The sequence below is a fragment of the Protopterus annectens genome, chromosome 2.part0, assembly GCF_019279795.1.
Source record: "Protopterus annectens isolate FY-2018-M chromosome 2.part0, PAN1.0, whole genome shotgun sequence".
In the NCBI taxonomy this organism is placed as follows: domain Eukaryota; kingdom Metazoa; phylum Chordata; order Ceratodontiformes; family Protopteridae; genus Protopterus; species Protopterus annectens.
The window spans coordinates 721,067,933-721,093,563 of record NC_056728.1 but is presented as its reverse complement, the minus strand read 5'-3'; the positions used below and the strand labels follow the sequence as shown (position 1 = coordinate 721,093,563).

Sequence of the window (25,631 nt, the reverse complement as noted above, 5' to 3'; positions counted from 1 at the left end):
TCTCATCTTGGGGGGATTCAGTGGCTGCTCCCACTTTACAATCATCTGCAGACTTGTTAGCTAGAGGCCTCTGAATTTCAAGAAGTAGATGACAAAGAGGAGTGGACCTAGCACAGAGCCCTGGGGGACTCCACTGATGACTGGCCTCTTTGTGGAGGTGGTCTCACTGATTCTAACCTCCTGGGCCCTATCAGTGAGCCAGGTAGTTTTATAAAGGTATTTATACCTAGTTCTGTAAGTTTGTGGACAATACCCGAGTGGGCTATTGTATCAAATAGGTTCACTATATCACCAAACTCTGTGAATATGACACCAATAACCACCATTTCAGCATATTGCTATGTGCTGCCCTTGATGTTTCTGACACAGCTGTAGAAGGTCTTATGATTCTCTTTTACCTCGCAGCATATTTTAATCTCAGAGTTGTTTTTTTTTTTTTTTTAACATAATTAGCCCTTGTGTTTGCCTATTTAGTTTGATATTGGAGTTTTTATATTTATGTGAATTATCCTTACTGATTTTTGCAGTAATTCTTTTTTTTTATATATCCTGTATAAGGAATACCACCAGGGTGATTTATTTCATAGGCTAGTTCTGGGCTAACTTCTAGTAGGAAAAGCAGCATCTATGCAGCCATCGACATGGTTGTACAGAGGTTCTGAGAGCAATTCAGCATAGGCTGCTGTGTTCTTGAGGTTTGGAGGGGTACTTTTTTTCTGTTTTTGAAAGGTAATACATAATACTTGGAGTTTTTTCTTTAATGTACTTATTTATTATACTATGAAATAGGATTTTTATTTAAGTAAGGATTGTTTTATATAATTAATTTAAATTGTTTAATAGATTATGTGAGACTAACTTGTTTTATATAAGGCATATTATTTAAGATAATTCCAAAGACACTATCCTAGTGAAACCATTTTGTCCTGTTGTAAGCTGTTGCAGGAAGTAAAGTCTATTCATGGTGTTTTTTTTGGAGAGCTGAAATTCTGCCTTGGTATGGACTACTTTCCTGCATACTGTGCTTTCAGCAGTTTTCATGCACTAATTGTGAGGACTGTACTATTTGCATAGTGAAACCTTGCATTGGGTTTCAAATTCTTGAACACTACAGTGTATTGCCCATGTTTGGAACTGTCGTTGCAATACTTGGGGCGGCACAGTGGTGCAGTGGTTAACGTTGTCACCTCACAGCAAGAGGTTCTCCGGTTCGATTCTCGGCTGGGGTGCCTTCTGTGTGGAGTTTGCATGTTCTCCCTGTGTTCGCGTGGGTTTCCTCTGGGTACTCCGGTTTCCTCCCACATTCCAAAGACATGAATTTGGAGCATTTCTCCCCGGGCCTCTGCTGAAAACAGGATCTGTGGATCCTAGTCGGACATTCCCGGTCAACAAATGTTAAAAAAAAAAAAAAAAAAAATACATTTCATTTTCTGTTGTACTCCTCATGATAACGTTACAAGTGATTCTGTAGAAAAATAAACATTACAGTGTGCTATTTGTTTTTTTTTTTTTAGTTTCACTGTTTACTGAGTGTTTCTCAGTATGTCAGTAACCACACCCAAAAAATGACAGCAGTGTAGGTACTGAAAATAATTTACCTCTGGAGAGGGGCTGCTTCTTATTTATGTTGTGGTTTCACTACTGCATCATAATGTGTACATTTTCAGTGTGACATGTTCCATCCGCAAGAACTAATTTATAACTTGTCTTTCTAGGAAGTAAGAAATTACTTCTGACGTATTTAACATGGAAATACAATAGTCTAAACATTAACGTAGGTAATAAGGCATTAAGGGTTTTGTTTTTTGTGATGTTATGGCAAGGACTGTTCAGCTACTATAAAAATATTAAGGTGACTAACTTTATCAGCAAAATAAAATGCAAACACTAAACTTTTGCATCAAAAGCTGTATAGTCTGAAGTCCAAGGGGTATATTGTTTTATTTATATATATATATATATATATATATATATATATATATATATATATATATATATATATATCTCTCTGTTGGCCACCATCTGGAATTTAATTTGCCCTTTTCCCTACTGTAGTGCAATCTCAGAGTTGGTATATTTACTGTTCGATGAAGACCGGCTTCGATGAATACATGATCGATGAATGCATATTCGCTGAATAGCCATTCGACAAAATGTCATAGACCCTATACACATATATATATATATATATATATATATATATATATATATATATATATATATATTTATGGATCTATGACATTTCACCGAATGAACATTTCACCGAAAGTTAAATTAGTGTTCATTTTTCACCGAAAGCACAATTCACCGAAAACACAATTCACCGAAACGCATTTCACCGAAAATGGTATATGACCTTGTCCCCACTGTAGTGCGACCCTGGAGTTGGTATATATAGTAGAGGGGGTGTGGGGGGCACTGCCACCCACAATGGGGGTTGTTGGGGGCATAGTCCCCCCACATATTTTAAATGTGTTACACTATATACATGCATACTTGCAATTGCAATCTATTACTCTTATCTAAACATGATATATACTTGAAATATGTGGGGGGCTCTGCCTCCCACACCCCCTGATGAGGGGGAGCGGTGCCCAACCTACTATATATACCAACTCCAGGGTCGCACTACAGTGGGGACAAGGCCATATACCATTTTCGGTAAAATGTGTTTCGGTGAATTGTGTTTTTGGTGAATTGTGCTTTCGGTGATTTGTGTTCAGTGATATGAGTTTTGTGAAATGTCCTAGATCCATATATATATATATATATATATATATATGTATATATATATATATTTTTATATATATATATATATATATATATATATATATATATATATATATGGGTCTACTTTAGAACACCGACATGCCAGTTCGCCGACACACAAACCACCGACACCAAATAACCGACAACACACAATACCGACAACGCAAAACACCGAACACCATTACACCGACACACTAAACGTAAACAACACATTACACTACATTACATATCCACTAGCCCTAACCCAAACCCTAACCCTAAGGTCCGACACTACCGCACACTTCCCTACCTGCACCCTAACCCTAACTCACTTAACCCACCCCTAACCCTAAGCTCCGACACTACTGCACACTTCCCTACCTGCACCCTAACCCTAACTCACTTAACCCACCCCTAACCCTAAGGTCCGACACTACCGCACACTTACCCTACCTGCACCCTAACCCTAACTCACTTAACCCACCCCTAACCCTAAGGTCCGACAGTTCCAGACACGTACCCTACCTGCACCCTATTCCTAACTTACTTAACCCACCCTAAAACATAAACCCGTCACTAACACACACTTACATTACCCAAACCCTAACTCCGACACTACCGCACACTCACCTTTCACACACCCTAACCCTAAATCCCTCACTATTGCACACTTACCTGTCCGCTCCCTAATCCAAAATCCCTCACTATCGCATACTTACCAAGTCGCGCTTACACGTTCCCCTTGTTGGTCTTCCAGCTGTCGGGATTTCAGCATGTCGGTCAACTGCGTTGTCGGTCCTTTCGCGTTCCTCTTCCGCATGTCGGCAAACTGACGTTTCGGTAATTTGAAGAGGACCCATATATATATATATATATATATATATATATATATATATATATATATATACACACACACACACACACACACACACACACATATATATATATATATATATATATAGATATATATATATATATATATATATAGATATATATATAGATAGATAGGTATAGATATAGATACAGATATACACACACATATATAGTTGCACTTCTCTTGGTCAACACCAGTTTGCATGATGCAAGTGAACTGTTGTATGTTTGAAAGGTCATTTGGTGAAGGCTGTATTGGACAACTTCAAACTGGTCAACAAAGGTAAGTGGTGGAGCTGGATGTGTATGTGAACATGTGCGTGTTTTAGGGTTAGAGTAAGGGTTAGGTAAGGGTATAGCTTTAGTGTGTGTCTGTGTGTGCACATGTGCACATATGCACGCACATCACACATGGTAAGTCTTTGTGCTGTCTTTTGCAGTAGTAATATTATGAAAAAGGATGTATATAAGTTAAGAGACAGGGGCGGGGTTAGGGATAGCATCCATTATTATGGTGAAGAAGTTTTTTTTAAATCCCTGAGTCCAGAAAACAAATGCTGTATTCAAGTGAAAGTCACAAAATGTAGAGGGAGCTAAAGACAATAAGTCATTTAAATATTGTTGGGAGTTATAGCACATATTTTTTTTCTTTTTACTTGGTACCATCTGTTTAGTGTGCGTGATGCATGTATCAAAATTTAATATTATACAATGGCCCCATATTAATATTCCAAAATGTGCACGCATATTGGTCAGCTTGCACGTTGTAAATCAGAGTTATAGTAATGGAAAAAGGTCTGGTCGCCCAGACATTTTCCATTAGTATAATTCTTTTTTTTTTTTTTTTTTTTTTTTACAGCAACGGAGAACGCAAGATCTCCATTGCTTTTTGCAACCTGTCTCGCTATGTTAAACCCATTTAACATAGCGAGACACTTTAAAAAGCAACGGAGATCTTGCTTTCTCCGTTGCTTTTTTCAAAACTGTCTCGCTATGTTATATGGGTTTAACATAGCGAGACAGCTTTAAAAAAAGCAACGGAGATTCTCCTTTGTTCTTTTTAAAGTTGTCTCGCTATGTTAAACTCCTTTAACATAGCGAGACAGTTTGAAAAGCAACAGAGATCTTGCTTTCTTCGTTGCTTTTGCCCACAGCTCTGATGTACTGCGTAAGTATACGCATGCGCAGTACATCAGAACTGCCGCAGAATACCAGACAGCTGTGGAAGGGCAGTAAGGAGGCATTATACAATGCCATTATTTAAGAAAAGTAATTATTTTTTTTCTTAAATAATGTCATTGTATAATAGCAATAACCCATTTCTGGGTGTCGGTAATCCTGGATTTACCCACGGTTGTCTTTGTTTGGCCACTTGGGCTTCGCCCTCGTGACCACACCACACCAACCGTGGGTAAATCCAGCTTTACCCACACCCAGGCATGGGTTATTGCTATACTATACCACTTCATATTATAAAATAGGATATTTGTATAAGTAATTAAACAGCCAGGTGTAAAACAACACATGCCTTATTTCATGGAATAATGTGACTTGCAGGACAGATAACTAAACTTTAACAGTTTTTTCTTCAGGGAATTAATTAAGAATGATGTTTATTTCCTTTTTATTAAAAGTAATGTTTCCATTTTAACTGATGCCCATCCATTTGTATTACAGGTATAGAGCAAGCTGACCCAATGACAAGTTGCATATGCTGTGAGAAATGTAACAATGGTTTATTTATTTTTTATTTATTTATTTGTTGACTGCATAAGTGGGCTGGCCAACTTACCCTTTTCAGCCATTAGCCTGTGGTCAAAGATGAGCAGAATTCACAGAGCAAAAAGCAGTCTTTGTACTCATGTACAACGAGCGTACAAGCATACAGAAAAATTGTAATTCATATCACAACGGTTATAGTTGCACATGAATGTGAAAATTATTGTGGTTTACCCTATTCTTTGGTGATTTGATTCATATAGTAGAGCATATGCCAGGTAGCGGTATCTATGTGCTTTCGCAGTACCATAAGAGATTTACTGAGAAAATTATAGACCTTTGGGAATACAGGTAAGCAAGAAATCTTCCATGTTACTACATTCCTTCCCTTTCAATGAGCCATAAATCCTGAAGTTATTTCATCTGGTTGTGTTTTCAGGGCCCTAAAACGTTCCATGAGTATATTTGTCATGGGATTCAGAAACATTCTCTGCACCATAGCTGGCGACTGTGCATGATGAGTAGCCACTCACAGAGTGTAATTGATTCAGACTAGTAAATATGACCAATGGAGGCTGAGCATCCTAGATGATTGATATTGTATGCTAATGGTGGTATAATTATATGGTAATGAGCAAACAAAGGTAAACAATATGGTGGAGAGATTCAGAAATTAATAAAATCTATATCTAAAAACATTAGTTCCAGAGCAGTTAGCCACTATAAAATCCAGGAATTACTTCAAGGGATAATGGAACAATGTTTGGTATAGCCAGCGCATTAACAACCCTGTAAATGCAACAGGCTGCACTCATCACTGGTACTCATGATGTTGAGTGTCATTGCCCTCAGAGGTGCTTTACATTTCATGCCCTCCACACCACTGAAATTGTGGACTACAGCTGTGTGGTAAGATTCTCCATGCAGCAGCTACGCAAGATGTGTTGGCTTCATCTGCAGGTCCATGGGAGTTGTGGAGTACCTACCTCTGTGTGTTTGTGTGGCTTTGAGAATACTACAGGCACCAGAAGCATAGCTGGGTCAACCTGCAACCTGTGCAGGTACACCAAACCACTGTCTACCTGTGTAACAGGGGTGGGTTCCAAAAGCACTGAAGTCATGTGAACTCACTTGGTGGGTTCATAGGTTCATAGGTGTGTACTAGGCTAATGGCCCTGGACCCTTTACAACCCTAGCTCATAGGATTACCCTGGCATTGTGCCACCCGACTTTAGTCCCCAGTGCCTCTGTCGAGTAGAGCCACTGGAGTGATCCCCAGGGTGAAATTTCTATTTCCCACCCACTCATCAAGATTTTTCTTTAAGAGGGCCAGTGAGGTGTTCTGTTTGACATGTATGGGATGTCTATTCCATAGCATGGGCAGTCTTTGGGTTATGAACCTGTCCCTCCAGCATGTTCTGTTGATTGTGGTAATGAGGTTGAGGTCTCTGGAGTGTGTAGTGTGAAAGGATTGGGATTTCTTTAGAGTGTGGTATGGAGGGATTGGGATTTCTTTAGATGTAGCATTTCTAACAGAGCTGGGTGAGACATGGCTTTGTAAGTCAAGCAGAGATCGCCTCTAAGTAGGCGATTTGAGACAGAGAATAGTTGGAGTTTTTTGAGTCTGTCCATATAGGACAAGTGTTTAAGGCCTAGGATCCTCTTTGTGAGGTACTTTTGCTGCCTCTCCAGTTGTTGCAGGTGTCTAGTGAGGTACATGCCAAATGGGGCATTGTACTTGATGACTGGCCTAATGAGGGAAGAGTAGAGGGCGACAATGACTTCTTTCTTCTTGGATGCAAAACCCTTAGTAATGATATGTGCCACATAGAAGGACTTTCTGACCACAGTGGCAATGTGGTGGTCAAAAGAGTGGCTGCTGTCAACCTGTGTTCCCAGATCTGTTATAATGCCTTCTGTGTTCAGTGAACTACCATCAATGTGGTAATTCATGGGAACTGGGATTTTCTCAAAGGGGATGATGACACATTTTTTGGCACTGAGCTTAAGGCCATGGTTCTGACACCAGTCGTTGGTCTCAGTGAAGCCTTTCTGTAGGATGTCAACATCACTTGGGGTGTTAATAATGGCTTCCAACTTGCAATTGTCTGCGAACTTTGTCATACAGAGTCCCTTCTCGTGTTGGTCTGGCCTTCTGAGAAGTGATACCAAACAGGAGAGGACCCAGGACCAAGCTCTGTGGGACTCCACTCGTGACCGGTTAGCAGTCTAACTTGGAGTCAGCTACTTTCACACTGTGGGTTCTGTCTGTGAGCCAGTTTGCAACCCACCTAGTGATATAGGGGTTGATGCCTAGCTTAGTGAGTTTTTCTATGATTTCTGAGTGACTAGTGAAAAAACAAAAAGAAAACAAACTAAACCAAAAACGAACAAGCGTAACGAGTCCAGGACACCACAAAAATGCAGAGGATAAATCCACAAATTGTATCTACGTAAACGAGCATTATTTTAAAACGTTTTCGCCTCTGTACCAACAGAGGCTTCATCAGACAAGGATAAAAACACCAGTTGTATTAAATTTAAAACTTTAAACTAAGGAAGTGATGTCATTTCCTTAGGCACACCTTTAGAGAATTAAAGTAATAGAATTACTAATTCTTGTACCTCATGAAATTGTCAATCATATGAAGTATTAGCATATCAAGTAATAAACTTGAGAATATATGTATACACACACTAACTGACAACCATTAACTGAACAACTGTTCCTGACCATATAAATAAAATAAAATAAAATAACAATTCAATAACGATTTATCATACAAAGTTATACCCTTAAACAATATGTATTAAGAGTAGCATGCTTCACTACATAGGCGGCTTAGCTATTTACCTTAAAAACCATAGCATTCCTTACCCCCTACAAGTGTACAACTAGAGAGAGGGGTTACCTTAAATAACTTTTATATTTTAAAACCGCTGAAATGTTACAAGCATCATTCAATCCTGGGAAAGAAAAGGCATCTAACAAAAGTTGCCATTCCAATTCTTTAATTTCAAGTAAAAGTGATTGTGGCCTGCCCCTGATGCCCACATTAACACAGTCTATCCCCATAAATCGAAAACTATGTCCAATATGGTTTAAGATGTGTTTAGAAAGGGCATTATCACCCTTTTTATTTTTAATAGCATAATTATGTTGGTAAATACGGTCACGTAATCTACGATCCGTTTTACCAACATAATATGCAGGGCAACAGTTACAAAGGGCTAAGTAAACCACTGATTTAGTATTGCAGGTGATCTTATGTTTAATAATATATTTTTCCCCATTAACAATAAAGGAACTGCCAACTTTCAATAGTTTACACCAATTACAAGTCCCACAAGTGAGGGTACCATTTTGTCTCGATGGAAAAGGAGAAGATTCTCTTGTTTGTAAGAGCTCTTTTAAATTACTACCCCTCTTAAAAACAAAAGAAGGTTGTGGTCCCAAAATCTCCATTAATTGGGCGTTATTTAGAATAAAATAACAATTTTTCTTAATGATCGAACAAATGGCATTAACATGTCTATTGTATGTAATGACTAAACTAGACTTAAAGTCACAACGAGATGTATTTTGAGTAAGTACTGGTTCTCCTAAATTATGTTGGTCCTTTATAGGATCCAAGGGTGATGTACAAACCACAAATTCGGGGCCACATGTAGTAATATGTAAATTCCGTTGAAGGAGAAGGGGTTTATAAACCCCATTTTCTCTCTTCATGGTAACTTCTTCAATTAAACCATCAATTAAATCTATTGGGTAACCTCTATTAATAAACATGGCCTTAAGTGTTAAACACTCACGTTCAAAGGCCTCGGAGGTGTTACACATACGGACAGCTCGAACTAACTGTCCTTTAATGATCGACCTCCTCTGTTTCCAGGGATGGTTACTGTCAAAATGAAGGAAAGCATTACAATAAGTAGGCTTCCTAAAAATACTGGACAAAAACTGATAATTATTAACATCTTTAAGTAATTTGACATCAAGGTAGTCTATTTCATTGGTTGAAAAATGGTATGGGAATTTTAAAAATGTGGATGCCTCATTCATGTACTTAATTAAATCGGCAGCGGCATCTTCATCTCCTTGGAAAAGGATAAACACATCGTCTAAGAACCTAGTATAGTATTTTATAGACTCTTTGTATGTAGTGTTATTCAAGAGATAAGTGTTCTCCCAATATGCAACTACTAAGTTTGCCACGCTCCCTCCACAAGGGGAGCCCATGGCAATACCTCTTTTCTGTAAATAGTAACAGTTATTGAAGATGAAAAAATTTGAGGACAAAATAATGTCCAAAAGTAATGTGACCACTGCAATCTCATCATTTGAAGCTTTTAGATTAACCAACATTAACTCCACCCATTCGATCGCCTCCTGATGTGGTATGGATGTATACAGATCCACCACATCTATTGTTAAAAAATTAAGGGACAAATCGAAGGGGATGTTATCAATAGATTGAAGGAAGGACCAAGAGTCTCTGCAAATTTGAGGTATAGACTTAAGGTACTTTGAAATGATGTGGTCAACCACTCTTGCACAAGGGTGGGTGATTGAACATCTTCCGTCAATCAGAGCCCGCATTGGTGGATCTGGCAAGTTTTTATGAATTTTAGGGATCCCAAACATAACTGGGACCCTAGGAAAAGAGATGTTTATAAAATTAAAGGTATCAATGTCGATCCTACCATCAATAAATAGGTCTCTGAAATACCCTTTAATTTTGTTATATTGGCCAGACATCTCATTCAACGATGAGGTGTCGTATGCGGGAGAGTTTAATACTGTTAACATTCTAGAGTTATAGTCATCTTTGTCAAAGATGACTAAACCTCCACCCTTGTCAGGTTTAATAACCCTAATCGGCATCTCACGTAAATTTTTCAAAGCAATTCTTTGGTCACGGGAAATGTTACACTTATTGTCAAACCATTTAGTGTTTTCAAAAAACTGCCTTAGATCTAATTCACAAGCACATTCAAACATGTGTAGAGTAGGGTGCAAGGGAGGATTGAAAACACTCCGCAATCTAAATAAAGATCTATCACTAGTTAGGTCACCCTGAAATAACATTTTAAAATTCAAACTACGTACAAAACATTTAAAGTCTGTTAGGAGCTTAGGAAGATGGATCCTCTGATCAGGGACAAAAGACAGTCCAAATGCCAACAATTTTATCAAGTCACTTTCAATATTAAAACTAGAACAGTTGTGAACTTTAAAGTCTCCCTTGATGTTAGTCAGGATGGTTGGTACAGAAGGAGGTACAACAGTACTTCCATCATTATATTCTATTTGGACTTGTTCTTGTTGTGTTGCCGTTGATAGTTCTTCCGTCCTAAAAAAGGCTTCTGTTGGCCTCTATAATTAGGGCGGTTCCCTTGATTATTATAATTGTCATGAATCCTACTGCTCCTTCTTGGTTCTTGAGATGAAGGGTCATCCTCCCTGATGTCAAAGTCATAGTTGCCACCATCAGGCAACCCTTCACTGTCAAGGGGTGCTGTCACTCTATCAATAGCATTGTTGCTAAACTCAACAGATGTGGTGTTATTTCTGTTGATAGATTTATATAGGTTTGGGTAGGCAAGATGGCTGGAATAAGCTTACCTTTCCCTACCCAATTTTTTAATTTTATTGGTTTTGAATTTAGCCAACAATGCATCAATGCTCTGGAAGATGCGGTTGTAGTCATATTTATATCTCACAAAATTAATATCCAACTTAATTTTCTCATCAAGTTCACTAGTTTCAACCAACAAGACATCAATATGTCTTGAATAATGTTTTACCATTAAGTCCAGTAGTTCCAACCCTTGTTTGTCAAAAAGGCTAGAAAGATCGTCAATAAAAGTAGCATCCTGAAATAGTCCAGTAGGGGCAAACGAGCTCCTCAAGCCCTTAGGAATTATTTTCTCTTTTATACATTGTTTAAAATAGGAAACCTCTAATTGTAGTTTCCTTATCTTTAACATTTTATCATCAAGAACTTTAAGATTGTTGGCAATATTGTCAGTAATGTTACCTGCAGAGTTGTTTCCTGAGGCCGGTGGGCCCGATGGGGATGGAGAACCAAAATCGAGTAAATCCAGGTTTCCTGCCCATACACAAAAGGAGGGCACGCCAATAAGCCCAGGATTATTGTTAAAACTGCTATTCACACCATACGGGATAATATTCTGGTCAGTACCACCAGTTCTATCGGCAACCCGTTGCTCATTGTTGTGGTTTTCTTCAAAACCTAGAGGGACTCTTGACATACTCACAGGGGAGACCTGGATGGTAGTAGAGCCAATACTTATAGGAGAAGAACGCTGAGGTTGACCTGGTGGCAAAGAATCTGGTTGTCCGCTCTTCGAACTTTTTGCCAACAATCTTAAAGTTCTTGATGATAAAATGTTAAAGATAAGGAAACTACAATTAGAGGTTTCCTATTTTAAACAATGTATAAAAGAGAAAATAATTCCTAAGGGCTTGAGGAGCTCGTTTGCCCCTACTGGACTATTTCAGGATGCTACTTTTATTGACGATCTTTCTAGCCTTTTTGACAAACAAGGGTTGGAACTACTGGACTTAATGGTAAAGCATTATTCAAGACATATTGATGTCTTGTTGGTTGAAACTAGTGAACTTGATGAGAAAATTAAGTTGGATATTAATTTTGTGAGATATAAATATGACTACAACCGCATCTTCCAGAGCATTGATGCATTGTTGGCTAAATTCAAAACCAATAAAATTAAAAAATTGGGTAGGGATAGGCAAGCTTATTCCAGCCATCTTGCCTACCCAAACCTATATAAATCTATCAACAGAAATAACACCACATCTGTTGAGTTTAGCAACAATGCTATTGATAGAGTGACAGCACCCCTTGACAGTGATGGGTTGCCTGATGGTGGCAACTATGACTTTGACATCAGGGAGGATGACCCTTCGTCTCAAGAACCAAGAAGGAGCAGTAGGATTCGTGACAATTATAATAATCAAGGGAACCGCCCTAATTATAGAGGCCAACAGAAGCCTTTTTTAGGACGGAAGAACTATCAACGGCAACACAACAAGAACAAGTCCAAATAGAATATAATGATGGAAGTACTGTTGTACCTCCTTCTGTACCAACCATCCTGACTAACATCAAGGGAGACTTTAAAGTTTACAACTTTTCTAGTTTTAATATTGAAAGTGACTTGATAGAATTGTTGACGTTTGGACTGTCTTTTGTCCCTGATCAGAGGATCCATCTTCTTAAGCTCCTAACAGACTTTAAATGTTTTGTACGTAGTTTGAATTTTAAAATGTTATTTCAGGGTGACCTAACTAGTGATAGATCTTTATTTAGATTGCGGAGTGTTTTCAATCCTCCCTTGCACCCTACTCTACACATGTTTGAATGTGCTTGTGAATTAGATCTAAGGCAGTTTTTTGAAAACACTAAATGGTTTGACAATAAGTGTAACATTTCCCGTGACCAAAGAATTGCTTTGAAAAATCTACGTGAGATGCCGATTAGGGTTATTAAACCTGACAAGGGTGGAGGTTTAGTCATCTTTGACAAAGATGACTATAACTCTAGAATGTTAACAGTATTAAACTCTCCCGCATTGACACCTCATCGTTGAATGAGATGTCTGGCCAATATAACAAAATTAAAGGGTATTTCAGAGACCTATTTATTGATGGTAGGATCGACATTGATACCTTTAATTTTATAAACATCTCTTTTCCTAGGGTCCCAGTTATGTTTGGGATCCCTAAAATTCATAAAACTTGCCAGATCCACCAATGCGGCTCTGATTGACGGAAGATGTTCAATCACCCACCCTTGTGCAAGAGTGGTTGACCACATCATTTCAAAGTACCTTAAGTCTATACCTCAAATTTGCAGAGACTCTTGGTCCTTCCTTCAATCTATTGATAACATCCCCTTCGATTTGTCCCTTAATTTTTAACAATAGATGTGGTGGATCTGTATACATCCATACCACATCAGGAGGCGATCGAATGGGTGGAGTTAATGTTGGTTAATCTAAAAGCTTCAAATGATGAGATTGCAGTGGTCACATTACTTTTGGACATTATTTTGTCCTCAAATTTTTTCATCTTCAATAACTGTTACTATTTACAGAAAAGAGGTATTGCCATGGGCTCCCCTTGTGGAGGGAGCGTGGCAAACTTAGTAGTTGCATATTGGGAGAACACTTATCTCTTGAATAACACTACATACAAAGAGTCTATAAAATACTATACTAGGTTCTTAGACAATGTGTTTATCCTTTTCCAAGGAGATGAAGATGCCGCTGCCGATTTAATTAAGTACATGAATGAGGCATCCACATTTTTAAAATTCACATACCATTTTTCAACCAATGAAATAGACTACCTTGATGTCAAATTACTTAAAGATGTTAATAATTATCAGTTTTTGTCCAGTATTTTTAGGAAGCCTACTTATTGTAATGCTTTCCTTCATTTTGACAGTAACCATCCCTGGAAACAGAGGAGGTCGATCATTAAAGGACAGTTAGTTCGAGCTGTCCGTATGTGTAACACCTCCGAGGCCTTTGAACGTGAGTGTTTAACACTTAAGGCCATGTTTATTAATAGAGGTTACCCAATAGATTTAATTGATGGTTTAATTGAAGAAGTTACCTTGAAGAGAGAAAATGGGGTTTATAAACCCCTTCTCCTTCAACGAAATTTACATATTACTACATGTGGTCCCGAATTTGTGGTTTGTACATCACCCTTGGATCCTATAAAGGACCAACATAATTTAGGAGAACCAGTACTTACTCAAAATACATCTCGTTGTGACTTTAAGTCTAGTTTAGTCATTACATACAATAGACATGTTAATGCCATTTGTTCGATCATTAAGAAAAATTGTTATTTTATTCTAAATAACGCCCAATTAATGGAGATTTTGGGACCACAACCTTCTTTTGTTTTTAAGAGGGGTAGTAATTTAAAAGAGCTCTTACAAACAAGAGAATCTTCTCCTTTTCCATCGAGACAAAATGGTACCCTCACTTGTGGGACTTGTAATTGGTGTAAACTATTGAAAGTTGGCAGTTCCTTTATTGTTAATGGGGAAAATATATTATTAAACATAAGATCACCTGCAATACTAAATCAGTGGTTTACTTAGCCCTTTGTAACTGTTGCCCTGCATATTATGTTGGTAAAACGGATCGTAGATTACGTGACCGTATTTACCAACATAATTATGCTATTAAAAATAAAAAGGGTGATAATGCCCTTTTTAAACACATCTTAAACCATATTGGACATAGTTTTCGATTTATGGGGATAGACTGTGTTAATGTGGGCATCAGGGGCGGGCCACAATCACTTTTACTTGAAATTAAAGAATTGGAATGGCAACTTTTGTTAGATGCCTTTTCTTTCCCAGGATTGAATGATGCTTGTAACATTTCAGCGGTTTTAAAATATAAAAGTTATTTAAGGTAACCCCTCTCTCTAGTTGTACACTTGTAGGGGGTAAGGAATGCTATGTTTTTTAAGGTAAATAGCTAAGCCGCCTATGTAGTGAAGCATGCTACTCTTAATACATATTGTTTAAGGGTATAACTTTGTATGATAAATCGTTATTGAATTGTTATTTTATTTTATTTTATTTATATGGTCAGGAACAGTTGTTCAGTTAATGGTTGTCAGTTAGTGTGTGTATACATATATTCTCAAGTTTATTACTTGATATGCTAATACTTCATATGATTGACACAATTTCATGAGGTACAAGAATTAGTAATTCTATCACTTTAATTCTCTAAAGGTGTGCCTAAGGAAATGACATCACTTCCTTAGTTTAAAGTTTTAAATTTAATACAACTGGCGTTTTTATCCTTGTCTGATGAAGCCTCTGTTGGTACAGAGGCGAAAACGTTTTAAAATAAAGCTCGTTTACGTAGATACAATTTGTGGATTTATCCTCTGCATTTTTGTGGTGTCCTGGACTCGTTACGCTTGTTCGTTTATGATTTCTGAGTGAGGAATGGTATCAAAGGCCTTGGCCAGATCAAGGTAGGCTGTATGAACCACCTTGCATTCATCTACACCTCTGGTGACTAACTCAAAAAAGTCGACCAAGTTGAGCATCATGATCTACCCTTCACAAAACCAAACTGTGTGAGATCCTGAGTTTGGAGATTCCCTATATCCTTGTTTGTTAGGTCCATGATGATGCGTTCCATAGCTTTGCATATCAGACTTGTCAGGCTAATGGGGCGATAGTTCCCAGGGTCTGTAGTCACTCCTCTTCTGTGGAGAGAGATGACTGTAGCAGTGCGCCATTCAGTAGGGACAAAGCCTGAGGTGAGGCTGTGATTGAACAGGGGACACAGGTGGGGTGCCAGTTCACTCTGTAGTTCATGTACAACACAGTCAGGGATATTGTTAGGTCACCTTGAAGCTGTATTCTTGACCTTGGACAGTGCTGTTTTAACCTGTGCAGCAGTAATACTGGGTGCCTGGAAATCTACTGGTATTATGATTGGTCCTTTGGGGGGGAGACAGGGGTAAAATTGGCACTGAATTTGTCGACAGTATATTGACAATATCTGTTGGTTCAGTATAGAAGGTACCATTGTGCAGTAGCTCAGTGCAAATTTGGGTATTGCCATGGAGATTCTTTACATAACTATAGAAGGTCTTGTGGTTGTCTTTATTATCTGCTGCAATTCTGTTTTCATAGCTAGCTTTAAAGGATTTGATGAGGGATCTCAACTTTTTGTTGAGGCTGATAAGGGAGTTTTTCCAGTCTTGGGACTTCACCTTATTCTGCATCAGTTTCCTCCTTCTGTTGTAGAGTTTGTTTATGGCAGGGAAGCATTATGAGGGGATAGTTGCATGACCACTGCTTGATGCTAAAGATACCTCTGACATTCTACATTCCTTGTGTCCAATACCGACTCTGTGCCCCCTGACCATGCCAACTCAGTGTCAGAGGTATCTTCAGCATCAAGCAGTGGTATATCTACGGTGAATGAACCAAACAGTGTATCACCTGTGAATATATCAAATGAAAATACCCACAATATGTAAAACCCATCACCACTACACTTATTCCAGTAATGAATGCAAAATACTGCACATAGTGGTAGATCATAATACATCAGCCCTTACCTTGTACAGCTGTTTTTCTGCGTTAAAGCCTTTATTTTTTTACATATCAAAGGAAAGTCTTGTTAGTGATCTGCAATACGGTATACATTTACCAGGTACGTAGTAACCAAAACATCACTGATCCACTCCTGAGGCATCTCTGATAGAGATTCCTAGTGCTTGTTGCAGTTCTTCTCCAACATCCAGTACCCTACCGTGGGATACCGATGACTCTGACTCTGCATGCAGACATGCAGGGAATTCCTCAATCTCCTAAACTCTTTTGCTTCATTTATCATGCCAGGAATCTAGGATGTAACTGCTGGTAATCCCTGTCCTGAGCACTGACAGAAATTATATCATTAATCACATCCTGCCATAGACAGTCATGACAGGATCTGCCAGATTTATTATGGCTGGTAATCTACTAAATGGAGGGCCTATAACAAGATCTCAATCTCTGCATTGGTAAACCTACATTTATGAAGGTTTTGTATGGCAAGTATAATGCTGTGACTGGAGAGCATAAATTATATTAAGGTACATTCCTCAGTACATTTCTTGCAGACAAGGCTATACATTCTGCTGTCTTCCATGCTGCTGGTAGGTGTCCATTGTGTGTGTCTATCTTGTATGTACGTATGTATGTATGTATATATATATATATATATATATATATATATATATATATATATATATATATATGTGTGTGTGTGTGTGTGTGTGTCTGTGTGTGTGTGTGTGTGTGTGTGTGTATGTATGTATATATATATATATATATATATATATATATATATATATATATATATAGATGGATATATATATATATATATAAATGTGTGTGTGTGTGTGTGTCTGTCTGAGTTGTTTGTTATGCACATGCACCTATATAATCCTACACACTGTTTGTAATGTTGTTTCCCTCAAGGGTAAAACGATAGTCAGTATAAATGTTTTATTCAGCCTGCAGAAGACTTTAGCAAGCAAGGCTGTCCATTCAAATGGCTCTGTCATGTATTATCTGTGTGATGACTGTGGCTGACTTTTTATATGGCATGACTTTAACTGCATGGTGTTATATGCAAAGGCACCTACTGTAAAGATCCTTATGGCTACATACCATAGATAGTGAAATGAACATAAGCTGTATAGCACACAGGTAAAAATACAATCATAACATCAGTAATGAATACTTACTTTTCAGTGAATGAAACATCTACTTTAAACCAATCACAGTACTCGGTGACTACATACAATAGAATTCAACAAATGAGACACATAGTTGTAGCCTTTTAAAAGGCATACTCAATAATAGTTTTACTGGTATACTCACTTCCACATTCTGAAACATCCACAGTCCCCCTTTTCACTGTAGAACTGCCATCCAAACAGGGAATGCAGTCCCTTGAACCATGCTCTGGTTGGTATGTGCCAAATGGGCATGACTCACAGATCTCAAGACCATTTTGAGAGTATGTTCCTGGTTTGCACTGAGCTAAAATGAGAATGTGACACAATGAATACATGCGAAAGTCATAACATAACAGTAAAGTAATATTTGCTTTGAGTACTGCTTTTCTTAAGACTCCTCTGAGCATTTCTTTCTTTTAGACGGCATTTTTCTTCTGACTGGTCTGACTTTCAGAAAAGCATTTAAATTTGTTCATCATCACAGTGTATACTGGAGAGATGGATACAATAAAGTGCTGGGTGTGAATTAGAAAAATACTTTACTACTGTCATCATTACATAAGGTGAACTGCCATACCTGATCATCAGAAAAATAGATTTTTGGCCATAGTTTTGAATTATGTTTTTCTAGAATCATAATGCATTTAACCCAGTCTCTGTTCAGGATTGTGGGCAGGCTACATTAGAACTTTCTGAAAGTTCTGTGTATGTAAACGAGTGACTAACCATACAGACTGTGGTTGCTTCTACAAGTAACCAATTATCTTATCAGTAACAGGAAAACTCCACAAGCAAATACCAGCGTTGCTCAGCTTTCAACTGTAATGTCACAAGTAGCAGAAGTAAATCCCAACTGGAACAATAGAAAAAGCAGATGCAATCTTCAATAAGCAACCTAGTTAGTACGATAAATCCTTTATTTGGACAAAAAAATACAAGCTCAAAACAAGCGCTTTCACTTATCTTATCACTTATTAATACTGAATGTTGGCATGTACAGCGATGGACTATCAAACTATAGCAGAATGAATATGGGAGGGAAAAGGCGAGGGGGAAAAGATACACAAATTTTGATGAATGCTGTTTTTCCCTTGCAAGTTGTTTTAGCATAACCCCCCCCCCCGAGTTCTACTACCTCCAGTCCACCAATATTATTTTCTAGGTCACATGCTCATTTAAACCCTCTGGGCCAGGGTTGCGGGTTCCAATCTGGCAACAATAAGTCTCCTACAGGATGTGAGCTGTCCTGTGGCTCAACCCCTTCTGCTAACAAGAAGCTTGTTTGCAAGAATATGGCCTTACTCCCTTGTATGTACTAAAATCTCTTAATTAGAAAAGATAAGTAATGAGGCATGGTCTGTGGAGTATCCTAACCCTGGGCTAAAGGTCACTTTTAGTTCAACTGATTTACTCAGCACAAAATTCCTTTTGAACCTCTGCTTCTACCAGGGCTATGGAGATGTGGACTGCCCCTGACTGCATGTAATTCCCATTCCTCGCCCACTGAGGAAGGTAATCAGATAATAAAACTTTATTGTTCTTTATCTGTCCTACCAGCTGTAACAGATTCCTGAACCACTTATCGAACTCAAGTCACATGCTTCATGCTCAGGGTTTTATCCCTACAATGCCAACAGAGAGGTGGCATATAAATGCTGGTTTGATGACTCATTGTGTATCACTCTACAACGCTCTTTGTGCCCCCTGTCTCTCTAGTTCTGGCTTCCTTCTACACTTTTGCTACAGTTGATTAGATAGGCAAATCACTACTAAGTTCTTACAAATATTTGCATTTCCAGGGGAGAATATATACATTTTACTGTGAAATCAGAAATGTTACCCTTGGGGTTATCTCTTGGGTCATGCCAAACTGCCTACTGTTGGCATTGCCAGATACTGTATGGGTCTCTATTACAAGAGCAAGCAAATGAAAATAAATTCATTATGTCAGTTACAATAGTTACCATCAATGTAAACAGTTGTATACTGATCAGCTACTTTAATCATTTTAAAATAATTACATAACTAAGTATGAACTTAAAATCTGCATCTTTAAGCATCGATTAATGAACAATGAAATTTGTCAAGCCAAAACCTACACTTGTTGCAAAATTAGAAATAATGCTACATATAGGTAAAACCTACACATTTACAAATATCCTCTAACACAAATTAATGCCATATGTAGTTAAAAATCTACAAATTTACAAACATCTTGGAAGATCAGTAAATTTTGTGTCTTTCGGCTTTTCCCGGTTAGGAGTCGCCACAGCGGAACTCCGGTCCGCTAATGATTGGCAGTAGAGTTTTACGTGCTGACTTGCCGCGCCTAATGCACAACCTTCAACGAAGGGATGACCATTCACGCATGTCACCACACAGAAGACGCTCTAACTGAGAATCGAACGGGCAATGTCTAACTGTGAGGTGACAAGGCTACCGCAGCACCACCACCGCAGTCTTGGTCAGTAAATATACCTGAAATTATAGAAGCTTAGCAACAATAAATAAAATTGCTAAGTAACATTAAGGCAGCTTTGGGTAATAAATAAATCACAATCATTTATGTCTTCACTTAACTGATGCTTAATGTATATTGGTCACTTTCTGACGCATTTTTGTTTTACATTTAGTTTCATTTCCCCTTATGCTCCCCATGTTAAACTTAGGAGCGGTTTTGCCAAAAAGATTACACAGTTCTTTCTTTTTTTTTTTTTTTTCACTGTTTACATATTTTTCTATATATCACACCCAAAAAGTAATGCCATTGCAGATTTTAGATAATTATTTACATACAACAGCAAGGGATTGTGGATAAGTAAAATAACGTACCTCTTTAGTGGAACAGCTTCTGACTTAAATTGCAGTTTCACTACTACATAATCCCATGGCTTAATTTTCAATGTAAGGTGCTCAACCTGCAAGAACTGACATCTTTTCTTTCTAGGTAGTATGAAACTACAACTGATGCATTTATCATGGAAATACAGTAGATTATATATTTATTTTAGCAGTGAGACACTGTGGGTTCAGACACTTATGATGTTACAACAGGGATTTTCATCTTTGACATAAACAATTCAGGTGATAGTCCTTACCAACAAAATAAAATACAGAAATTACATATTGTTTGCATAAAAAATTGTGTAATTTGCTATTCTATATTTTATGGAGGTTACATCCAACTCTAAAAGTGTGTTGCTTACACTTGTTTCAGAACATGCCCAATACAGTTTAACATGAAATAATGGAGCAAAAGTAAGTCACAAGCAAATATGAAACGCATGAGAAAAACGAAGATGATTAGTTCTACATATGTTATTGTAATAACCAAGGTAAAAATGCCTTTCTTTAAATCACAGGTGTAGACGTTATGGGAAAAGAAATGACTTCACTGATGCATATAAGATGAAAGAAATTACATTTCAGAGATTGCCTTGCTTGGAAAAATTTATGAAAATGAGTTGTCTGCAGGCATGATCTATGCTGGGAAATATCACATAATAATCATTGTAGAAGGAAAAAAGTATAATAGTTCTACAACCAGAGATTCAACCAGAAATCTAGAAAGACACAATCAAAATGAAAAAGTCCAGTTGTTTTACTTAGAGAAGATACTGGTGCAAAACATAACATAATGTCTACTTAAATGTTCAAAGCACTGAGTTGGAAAGAGAGAGCAAAAAGAATGACTGTAAAACTTGCATATTCATTCTGGTCAACACATTACACCTTTGGATCACAAAGTACGTAGATCTGACTAAAACAATAAAAAATACAAAATTTAGTTTTGGCTATTTATATTTATTAATCTGATACAGGGGAAACTGAACTGGACTGTAGATCTTTATGTCAGCCTTGACCTAGGCCAAAGGCTCCAAAACAGAACAGCACTCAGTAAAACAGTGAACACTAAAACTGATTTAAAGGCAGGACAACATAATACTGGCACTGACCAAAGGGCCACAAATGGAAATGGTTGTTATAGTAAATGTGCTGTCAGTTGGGGGTTGGTTTACTTTTCAAAGGCTTGGTGTGGTCAAAGTAATTCACACTGTGAATGCACAGCTACAAAGTGAATGTGATCAAATTAGGAAAAGTGGTGATTTCTTCGAATGATTTATTTCGCTGTTTGTCAAGAGTTCATGATATTCAGATGTGACCTTGTGAATTGTCAGTGATGCTTGCTCTAAGGAAAGTTTAAATAGTTTGAAAAAATTAATCAAGAAGAAGTAGATACACATGAAACATAAATATTAGTATAGGACAGACATAGCTTACTGAATGGCTTAACAACATGGTTGTCATTATAAACCCAAAAAGAAAAATATATTTGTACTTATCCACAAGGTCTTAATACAACTATAAAAGAGACTACTATCAGCTTCATACAGCTGATGAAGTGTATATAAAAAGTGGTGAGAATTTTTAAGTCTGCCTTCTTAAATGTGTATTTAGCTAGGTACCATATGGTTCCTGTGATTGTTTTCCTAGTACTGTCCCTATGACTCTATTCTCCTTAATGGAGTCTGCCATCCTACATGCAAGCTACTTTTCTGTGCATAATGTGAATCGGGGATTTGTACTTTAAACTAGCTAAAGACCTGCTAGTGACAAACCAGTTCAAAACACTCAATATTGCATTAACAAGTTACCAAAGAGTTTGAGAAAACAAAATCTCAGGATAAAAGAAAGTAAAAGCAAATTAGAGTTATAGAATTTACATGTAAATAGTAATTTCCTGACACCTGAAAGGTTGAAACCTAGTTACTGTGAAAGTCAGAGCAGTACTGCAAGTGTTTTCAACAGAGACAAATAGGGTGTTGAGAGGTTTCTTAGAATAACGTACAATCTTTTGAACTTGATTCTGAAAGTTAGCCATAGAACTGCCTATCAGGAAATTACTTTAATAAGATGTGGAATGGTATTGCATTGCAGAGTTAGAAAACAGGTTTGGAATGTTTGAAGATTTTGTGACAGAAGTGCCAGGGCTAATTTTTTTATGTGAATAACTCAATCCCATTACCAGTAGATGGCTACTGGAATGTAACTGGTGACATTAAATGTGTAAGAAAATAAACATGTTGCTTATGGATCCAGAAGCTTTATGAAGTGTTATAAAATGATTGCTCAACTAGAAATAATAGTTATACGCCATGGTGCTTGGTTGTGAAAAGTCCTGTATCTTCATTTGATGGTGTTGCCAACTGTCCACAAATCCTCTGCAGTTGCTCTATTGATCCTGTCATAATCCTCACTCTAGGGATGGAACAGTTATAGCTCATTCAGTCATCTATAACAAGGGCCAAGTGCACAGGGCGTGGTGCCATCATCCATGTAGAGGATTGGGATTCTCTTTCTTTATGGCAGTATGTTCCTGAAAGCATGTCCATGTGTGTGTTCTTGCAATATAGCATTGTGAGGGGCATCACCCATTTTTTGTGAGAGAGACACAACCTTCAAAAGCCTGGCCCTTGTTAAATAATCACCTCTGTATTGTTTCATTTGTCAACCAAGATACTAATGCAGAGTATGCACCTCATGACCAATCCTTTCCCCCGTGACAGACAAACAGGCCCAGCCTAATCATTATTTTGTCTCTCTCTCTCTCTCACTCTTTCTCTTTCACTCTCCTTCCCATATTGTGTGAAAACATCTAAGGGTTATTTGTTGGCAGGAGCAGTCTATACAACATTACAGATTACGTTGAAGAAGTTTTTCTACACTGCATCACTCAGACTGCAAATAATACTATGGCTTACATGATAACAATAAGCCTGAAAAATAGATGCATGACACTGTTAATGGAGTTGTGTGCAAAACATGATGTTAAAGTTAACAAATTAATAGTGTTAATTACCTAAAAGTAATGAGTGGCTTGCTACAGTCCAACTACCGCACACAATTCAGTCCTGACCGAGACTGCAGTGTACACATTTATTTCTGAACTTAAAGACCAGCAAGAGAAACCACTGAAACACTTCAGCCCTGACCAGAAATGTAATGTCAGTATTCATTCCTAACTCTGCCAGTCAAAAACTCTGATATCTTGCCTGAAGGGTGGCTGCCTCCTTCATCCTGTTCTAGCAATGCCTCTGATGAAATTAACTAGGAGAATATAAGAGATTATTTCTTATTAAGCTCCAAAAAGACCACTGAATATTTGTTTGCTGTCATCATTGTAAGTATTTAATCTAGGTTGTGAAGTTAACAAATTCTACAAGCAGCAGAATGCTCTAAAATGAAAATTACATACTTGTCATAATGATAAATTCAGAGCACTAGTTACCTGTACTGGCACCATAGGCAGTCCTCAGTCTGGCACACCTTTAAACAATTTGTGCAAGGACTATCTGCATAAGATCAGAGCTTCTATTAGTGGAACAGGATGGAGACATTCATTCAGGTATGAAATGACTTTTGCTCCCTGCACCCTCAGATGAGTTGCAACTATGGTCATATATTTGGTAAAGATCCTAAGACAGAGATTAGACCAAACAGAAGGGCACATAATTGACAATGACTGACTCCTACCCAGATGTGCAAGTGTCTCCTGGAATCATTGGAATCTGTATGCATAATTAGGCAAAGTGGAATTTGTAAAACACAGAAGGACAGAAGGATTGTCTGCACCATGACCATACAAAAGGTGTTCTTTGTGATAAAGAATTTTAAGCAACTGAGATTCAGTATTAATCTGAGATTCTTTGGGTTCTCTGGATACAAAATCTGCATGAGAAAGTATCTTAACCCTTTCCGGTCTAGTGGGACCTCGAGGATGACCATTTTTGTACAAGATTGACAAGATTCGCCTTCCTTGCTGCCTGTTTCCGATGAAGATGGATATTAGGCAAGTGTAATGGTGGTCAGTAGGAGGGGTTAAGAATGAAATTACATATCCTCTGGGTATTAATATCTTCATACATCTGCCTTTGGTGTCCTTAGTCATATAAATGGATGAAGGGACAGATGAAACTCAATAATATCCATAGACGGAGAGTCAGGCAAGCCCTCTGGTATGCTGTTACCCTTCCTTAGATAGAATACAATCTTTGGGAACACTAAGAGCCCCTGAATTTGGACCTACAATCTATGTACTATATGAAAACCAGATGCCATTCTGGCTCACCTGCATTTTGAAATTTACAACTAGAAATTTACAACTAAATCCATCAGGCTTTTGCCCTATCTCTCCATATTCTTCAGGGCATGGTAGACCTTTTTTTCAAAAATATGGGATCTGACAAAGGAGAATACAGAAAAGGTTTTGTGATTTACCTAGCATAATCCTGTACTACAAGCCATGAATTCCACTGTATAGCAATACCATAACCTGAGTCTCTACTAGCCTTGTCTACACCATTATACATGATGAATAGAATATGTCCACACTGGATGTGACTATCGCCCAGTAGAGTAGTTTACCTTTTAGAGGTTTATCCAGATCTCCTCAAACATAATGTGCTTTTAACATCCGAGTCTTGTTGGAAATAGGGTCTATATTAAATGAACAAAATGGAATATTCGACATATAAATGCCGAAACCACAAAACTGCGAATTTATGGAAGTGATTTTTTTTTTTCCCCTGGGGGGAAAAAAATCGGTGCTCCCAAAAAAAAAAAAAAAATGTAAAGATAAAATAAAGTGGGGGCTTCACCCCCACCCCCACTGATGTGAGGGGCTGTGCCTCCATACCCCTGTACTTAAATATGCCACTCCAAGATCACACCACAGTGGAGGAAATGGCAAAGTCCCTGTCGGTTTTGGCTTTTATGTGTCGATGAAAGAGCGTTCACTCTTTTTTCATTTTGTTCATTTAATATAGACCCTTGGAAATATACAATACACATGGCAGAGTTTTGCATCCACAAAGTTAAAGTGCTAAACCTAACTGCAGGTTTATATTCCTTATCCAGAGGTTAGACTGGAGGTTTCTGAGTGATTGCAGCCTTTTGA

At 37.8% G+C, this 25,631-nt stretch overlaps 1 protein-coding gene across 3 annotated transcripts in view; it reads right to left on the bottom strand.

Annotated features, from left to right (window-relative positions):
- Positions 1-25,631, bottom strand: part of SVEP1 (sushi, von Willebrand factor type A, EGF and pentraxin domain containing 1) — a 2,252,988-nt gene that overhangs the window by 1,182,721 nt on the left and 1,044,636 nt on the right. For all 3 annotated transcript variants that reach the window (XM_044061036.1, XM_044061037.1, XM_044061038.1), the window contains exon 18: positions 17,817-17,978. In XM_044061036.1, the coding sequence (XP_043916971.1) occupies positions 17,817-17,978 (162 nt within the window). The remainder of the gene's footprint in view (positions 1-17,816; positions 17,979-25,631) is intronic.